At 42.1% G+C, this 7,500-nt stretch overlaps 1 protein-coding gene across 1 annotated transcript in view; it reads left to right on the top strand.

The window, feature by feature from the left end:
* The window catches only part of LOC121962748 (beta-galactoside alpha-2,6-sialyltransferase 2-like), a 9,285-nt gene that overhangs the window by 1,396 nt on the left and 389 nt on the right, over positions 1-7,500 (top strand). The window contains exons 2-6 of the mRNA XM_088074428.1: positions 1,143-1,792; positions 3,447-3,544; positions 4,625-4,726; positions 5,381-5,555; positions 7,389-7,500. The exon at positions 7,389-7,500 is cut by the window's right edge and continues 389 nt beyond it. Coding sequence (XP_087930554.1) covers positions 1,144-1,792; positions 3,447-3,544; positions 4,625-4,726; positions 5,381-5,555; positions 7,389-7,500 — 1,136 coding nt within the window. The 5' untranslated portion in view covers position 1,143. The remainder of the gene's footprint in view (positions 1-1,142; positions 1,793-3,446; positions 3,545-4,624; positions 4,727-5,380; positions 5,556-7,388) is intronic.

Raw genomic sequence — 7,500 nt, 5'->3', positions numbered from 1 at the left:
GGTCTTGAGCGGCTCCACTGAATGCAAGTGCAGTGATTGGCTGTCACAGCTGTCAGTCCTGGCGGAAAAGCCCCCTTATGTATAATTTATTAACTCATTCAAACACAACTGATCCTGAAAACAAACACTTGAACAAATATCAGGGTGATGAGGACGACCTTCAGAGACAGACACATCTTTGGGAAAAATTTATTTGGCATGTATTTTGAGTTTTTAGTTTAGCCTATGACGAGTCCAAGTCCCCAGGAAGTGTGCCAGGCATTGATGCAAATTTTGCATAGTGGCCAAAAGTGGAGTTACAGCGTCTGAGAGGGTGACGTGACGACGCTGGCCCGCAACAACTCTTCCCAATAGACTAACACGGGGAAAGAGACGTCTGTAAATCAGTCAATATTTTGTCAAATATAGTGTCAAAACCCACCAAACGTCTTCTATCCCTGTCTGGATGTAAACCAACTGCTTCAATAACATTTGGAAAGTCTAAAAGAGCCGCAAGATTACATCTCTTAGACTGCCATTCAAGCTAATGAGGCGCTAATCCAGAAGTCGGTCACTCCGCCAGCGGAAGTTACTCACCTGGGTACACTCGGCTGCTGTTAATCTCTAATATGCATGCTCTACGGGCCAGTAGATCTGGGTGTTTTACACATTTCTAAACCCGGAAAAAGAGGTTTTTCTGCTTTCTGTACCACTGAGCAAAAGAACGAGGCCCTGCCCCCAATGCTATATCAAGACTGCCTGTAATACATCCATGGTCCATTCACTCACATGGAGGGGCGGGCTTTATGATGTGTCCTGCAGTCAGACACCAGGGGGCGACACAGACTGAAGAACCTCACTGTGGGGGACATGTTGTCCATCTTTATTTACAGACTCTGGTTCTCAGCAGATGCTGCCAAAAGGCTAACCCTAACCCTAACCCAAAATCACAAAGTGGCACTATTTTCTGAGTGTAGAACAGGCTTCAATACACGGAGGAGGGAGGGGGCAAGGTAGTTAGAAAGGACATGAGTGAGGAAGGGCAGAAAGAAGGAGAGTAGGAAGGAAAGATGCAAGAAAGGAGGGGTAGGAAGGAAAGAAGGACACAACTAAGGAGAGAAGTAAAGAACTAACCCCCCCCCCCACCTTCTGCTGTGGTCCAGTATGAAGCCGAACAGGAAGTGGCTACTACTGTTCTTCCTGGCCTGGCTCCTCCTCTTCCTGTCCCTGCTCTGTCACTTCTTGGACCTCAAATCCTCTTCACTGCCTCAGTCCAGATCTGCTGCAGAGTCTGGCCCCACCAGGACAGAAACCTGTCGGCTGGCCTCTCATCATGGGGGGGTGAGGACCCGCAAACCTGCTGGAGACTTGGAGGGGGACTGGAGGAGGAGGAGGAGGAGGACTGACCACAGGTCCAGGTCTGAGGATGACTACAGGTCCAGGTCTCGGGACTACTACAGGGCCAGGTCTCTGGAGCTCCTGCAGGGACTCTGGAGTGGGAACCTGACAGCAGGGATGTTGAGTCCTCGTCTGCAGAAGGTCCTGAAGGTGCAGCTGAGCTCCAACAGGCACCAGGTGGTGCCACGGGGGCCCAGGGGAGTCCGAAGGTCCGGCCTGCCGTTGTACTGTGATCTGAAGAAGAGGATCAGGGTCCGAACTGTGGATGGCACTGAGGAGCCGTTCTCCAGTCTGGGCTGGGACCGGCTGGTGCCTTCAGTGCCCTTGCAGGAAGTTGGAAAAGGTCAGTACGAGCACTGTGCCGTGGTGACATCCGCTGGAGCTATGCTGAACTCATCTCTGGGGAGGGAGATCGGTGAGTCCAACACCAGGGGGTTGGAGACTACTTTACTTCTCTTTTTCTTTCTTCCTACTTCCTTCATCCATTTCTGTCCTCTTATCTGGGGCAGGGTCTCTGGGGCAGCAGGCTGAACAAAGTACTCAAGATGTCCCAGCAACACTCTCCAGCTCCACCTGGAGGACCCAGAGGAGTTCCCAGACCAGATGAGGTATATAAAACCTTCCAGGGTGTTCTGGGTCTGCCCCGGGGCCAGAAAACCTCTAATGGGAGGCGATTAGGGGGCATCATGATTAGATGATTGCCTCGGTACCTTGTATTCCCACATAGTCCTTCACAAGATTCTCGGTCCAATACATAAGTTTTCTCCAAGTCCAGGAGTCGAGGAGGAGGAGGACTTGAAGGTCTGGCTCAGGAGTTCCTCAAAGTGTTCCTTCCACTTGGTCTGACTCAGCAGTTCTGAGGACAGCCTGAGACAAGTCTTGTCCCCTTCAGAGACGTTTCATGGTTTGAGAGAACTTCCTTGATGCCACTCGAAAGTCCTCCTCCATAGCCTCCCCGAACTCCACCCACACCTGAGTTTTTGCTTTGGCAACCGCCTCAGCTGCAGCCCTTCTGGCCAACTGGTACCTGTCTGCTGCTTCCAGAGACCCTCGAGCCAACAAAGCCTGAAAAGCCTCCTTCCACAGTGGAAGTTTTGAACATGGACCACTCCCAATCCCCGACCTCCCCCAGATGCACCAATAGTTCTTCTGGAGGAGATGAAGACCTGGTGGACAAGGGCTTCAGCCAGAAGTTCCAAGTTTACCCTCATTACACGTTTGGGTTTACCGGTCTTGTTCGGTAGCCTCCCCCTCCTTCTGATCCAGCTCACCACCAGGTGGTGATCAGCTGACAGCTCTTCTCTTCACTTGAGTGTCCGAGACGTGCGGCTGCAGATCTGATGATACCACCACAAAGTTGATCATCGATCTTTGGCCTTAGGTGTTGTGGTACCAGATACATCGATGAATCTCCCTGTGATCTAACACGGTGTTTGCTCAATCCATGACCAGGACAGAAGTAAAAAAAAAACCCACTCTGGTTCCGATCAGACCGGCCGCACCAGTGCCAATGTGATGGCTGAAGTCCCTCAGAGAAAGTACAGAGTCCATGGATGGTACCTTTTCCAGGACACCACCCAGAGACTCCCAGAGGGTCAGATACTCTGAACAATTGTTTGGTGCACTAGCAGGACTCCTGAGTATCCCTAAACCCACGCAGCACCTCTCACCCTGGGAGAGTCCAAACCCTGTCCATAGAGGTCAGTCCAGCTGGTACCGCTCCACCTCCTGAACCAGCTCCGGTTCCTTCTACGTCCCCAGAACCAGTGTGTGATGCCCGGGGTCTGCACACCTGGGTCCCCGGCCCTGATGTCTGTCTCTGCCAGTGGTGGGCCCTCAGGGGAACTCCTACTCTCCTTTTACATTTCTTCCTACTATCCTTACTTATCCTTTGTATTGTCCCTCCTTCCTCCTATCCGTCCCTTTTTGTCATCGCTTCTTAATGTCCTTTGTTTTGTCCTCCCTCTCTCCCTCTGTCCTTCTCTTTATCATTTTTGTTGTAGCTCTCTCTTTTTGAACCAGCAGGAGGAGCCGTTGTGTTTGAACTCTTCCTCTCCTCTTGGACTCAGATTCCCATGATGCAGTTCTTCGCTTCAATGCGGCACCTACCAGAGGCTTCGAGAGAGATGTGGGGTCGAAGACCACCATCCGCATCATCAACTCCCAGGTACAGACTCCGCCCACGCCTCACACCTCTAAAGTTTCTCTTTTTTTTTTGTTTTTGTACAGTTTAATTTTAATTTTTGGGGGTTTATCCTCTTACAGTTTGAGTTTTACCAACATTTATTTTATTAATAAAATAAAGTAAATACATTAAAAACGAGTAACCTTTTAAATATTAATAATTTTATATTTTGAGGGAAAATATCACAATTGAAAAGTAGAACAAAGGAAAATAAATGTATATCAACTCCAACATCATGTAAATAAAATGTATGTCAATGAATGTCAATTTTTATTAATTACTATGAAATAATTAAAAATGATTATTTGTGTAACCCTTGTTAGACAAATTATGTGATTATTTGTGTAACCTTTGTGTATTTTTATTAATCATAAAATCAAATGATTTTATGATTAATTTATTGATTATGATTTAAAAGGAAAATATGGAGATTTTCAAAAATTAATTGAACTATAATTACAAATACAATACTACTACTGTAACTAATAATATTAATAATAATAACAATATTAATTATTATTATTATGGTATTAAAAATAGTAATAGCAATGAACAACAGTAGAAAATAATTGTAGTAATACAATAATAAAATAAATAGAAAATTATTTACAACAATATTAAAACAGAAAATACTTGATGAAGACATGATTTATGTATTGTTGTAATTATAATAATAACAAGCATCATCATTGTAGTCATCACCAAAATATTATGTGATAATGATAAATATTTGAAATTTAATACGACTTTTCAGTAATTGACTAAATAAATCCATCAATGAATAAATCAGTCAGTGAATAGATTAATTTAATTCAATGAATTAATGAATAAATAAATTCATTAATAAACCCATGAATGAATAAATAAATGAATAGAAATGTTTAAACAAAGCAGAGGTGTGATTGTTAATGTTGTTGTTGTTGTGGTTGTGATTTTTAATGTTGTCGTTGTTGTTGTTGTTGTTGTGGTTGTTGTTGTTGTGGCTGTGATTTTTAATGTTGTTGTTGTTGTTGTTGTTGTTGTTGTTGTTGTTGTTGTTGTTGTTGTTGTTGTTGTTGTCAGATCGTGGCTCTGCCCAAACATGAGTTCAGCAGCAGCTCGTTGTATCAGAACGTCACTCTGCTGCTCTGGGATCCATCGATGTACTCCATCAACCTCACACAGGTCAGCAGCATTAATATATCTAATATAATATATCCAATAATCTAATATACATATATTACACATTAAATATAACTTTATTACTCGAACTTTATTAACACAGGTCAGTGTGTCATTTATATATCTAATATAATATGTCTTATTATCTAATATGAAGGAAATATGAATTTATTATTATAACTTTATTCACACAGGTCAGAGCCATTACTAACATCATTATTATTATTGACACTGTATTTTTGTCTGTGAGGTCACAGGGGTCACAGGGGCCACAGAGGTCACAGGGGTCACAGGGGTCACAGAGGTCACAAAAGGTCACAGAAGGTTATCGGTCACAGGGGTCACAGGGGCCACAGAAGACAGGGAGGTCACAGGGGTCACAGAGGTCACAGTGGTCACAAAAGACACACTGCACACTTTAGGTCAACTTAATTATTTAGACTGTTGGTATTTTCACTGTAACTCCAACATACATACTAAAACATACATTTTGTGTCTTTTATATCCTATTTTTCATTTCTGACATTGTTATATTTCTTCTATATGTTTTATCTTCTGTCTTATTCTATTTAAATGTACTATTTTTATTCTTCCTTTATGCTCATTGTCGAATTCCTCGTATAAGTAAATGTGTTCTGATTGTGGTTTGGTCCTCAGTGGTTCCAGGAGCCGGACTACGACCTGTTCTCGGCGTACGTTGAGCGGCGGCGTCTCCAACCCGAGCAGCCATTCTACATCCTGCACCCACGCTTCATCTGGAGCCTGTGGGACCTTATCCAGGACAACACCGGGGAGCCCATCCAGCCAAACCCGCCGTCCTCCGGATTCACAGGTAACACCACCATCACTCTAACCCCTCAACCACTAAACTCTCATTCATTCATCTTTGAGCCCAGGTGGACGTTTGTGCCAAATTTAAGTAATTGCCTCAAGATTGCCTTGACATATTGCATTTATGAGAATGAGATGGAAGTAAGGTCACCGTGACCTTTGACCACCAATTCTAATAATTTTTTTCATTTAGTCCTTATGATCATTTGTGCCAAATGTTTGATATTGATGTTTTCAAAAAGGGTTTGAGTTCTTGAGTTATGACCAGAAACATGTCTTATGAGGTCACAGTGACCTTTGACCAGCAATCTAATCAGTTCCCGTTGAGTCCACATGAACGTTTGTGCCAAATCTGAGGAATTAAGATATCACGTTCATGAGAATGACATGGAAGTAAGGTCACAGTGATACTGACTGTTCACCTGTGACCACCAAACTCTGATGAGTTCATTGCTGAGCTCAAGTGGATGTTTGTGCCAAATTTGAGGAAACTTCTTCAAATCCTCTTTGAAGATATAGTGTTAAGGATATCAAGTCAGACGAAGTCACAGTGACCTTTGACCACCCAATTCTAATCAGTTAATCATTGACTCAAAGTGAACATTTGTGCCAAATCTGAGAAAACTGCCTTGTGGCATTGTTGAAACATCCTGTTCATGAGACAGAGTTTAAAAAAACAAAGTTACGCTTGTTTGAGCCAAATTTAAGGAAATTCTTGATACTCTGAACACAAAGGTCAAGCTGACCATTGACCTATGACCCCAGCATCAGAACGCATCCTGATGGGCGTTTGCACAGCAGTTGGTGTGTTTTTGTTCTCTTGAGGTCAAAGTGTTTGATCAGGGGTGACATCATGATGACGTCACAGCGGGGGCAGGTCCAGGGGACTCGGTGGTGTGTGTTTTGGTGGCGCTCTCCATGAGGACTGTGGCAGATGCGGTGAGCAGCGCCGGGCTGGTGGCGGCGTGGGCAGGGCTGGCGTCACAGGCTCGGCGGTTGAGCTGGACGGCAGAGGTACTGCAGGGCGGGAAGGAGTTAGACGTCAATGGATGTTTACAGCCAAACAGGATCAGGAAGCAGTGATAAAACAAACGGCAATAATCCATTAATATGTCTCATAACATCACAGGATCCTTTCACATTTATAACTAATATTTATTTTAGAAATAATAAATGAGGCAAGAGAGCATTAATAAAAAATGACCTAATTAAAAAAAAGAATAAATAATGAAATTTAAATAATACATATACATTTTTGTATTACAATAAAACAAAAATTAAATGCATTGTAATAGTATTGCATCATAATTGTACTTTAATACAAAATATATATTTGAAAACTTTGTTACATTTGATCTCTGTATTTTAAAAATATGTTATATTTCTTAATAATCTTGTTTATTTGCTGACACGATGTTTCATTTGTTTAAAAACATGTTTTAAAGAATATTTTAATATTAAGTATTTTATAGTTTTTGTATTTTTTGATTTTGAGATCCATTTTTATTCATGTTCACTTATTTTATTTTCATGTTATATGTTTTTAGGGCAAGTTTAATTGGCTCTCACATTCATTATGTCTTATTATGTCATTTATCATGTTTTATGTGTATCATGTATTATTTATTTTATGTTTATAATCTTTCACATCCATTTTTAATTTAAAGAATAATTTAATACTGATTTTTTTAGTTTGGGATTTTTTTTTAGTTAATTATTATTATTATTTATTTGTAAGTGTATTTTTTATTCATGCCGTCTTGATTTATTTTTCTGTTTTATATTAATTTCTCATTTGTTTGTCTTTTCATCGTCTTCTGACTCTGTGTTTTAGGAGTCGTGTTGATGATGTCACTGTGCAGTGAGGTCAGCGTGTACGAGTTCATCCCGTCCGAGCGCCGCAGTGACCTCTGTCATTACTACGAGCGTTACCGTGATGCCGCCTG

The sequence above is a fragment of the Plectropomus leopardus genome, chromosome 24 (assembly GCF_026936395.1).
Source record: "Plectropomus leopardus strain MGB_pleo_1.0 chromosome 24, ASM2693639v1, whole genome shotgun sequence".
Lineage (NCBI taxonomy): Eukaryota > Metazoa > Chordata > Actinopteri > Perciformes > Serranidae > Plectropomus > Plectropomus leopardus.
This window is presented reverse-complemented; position numbering and strand designations above follow the sequence as displayed.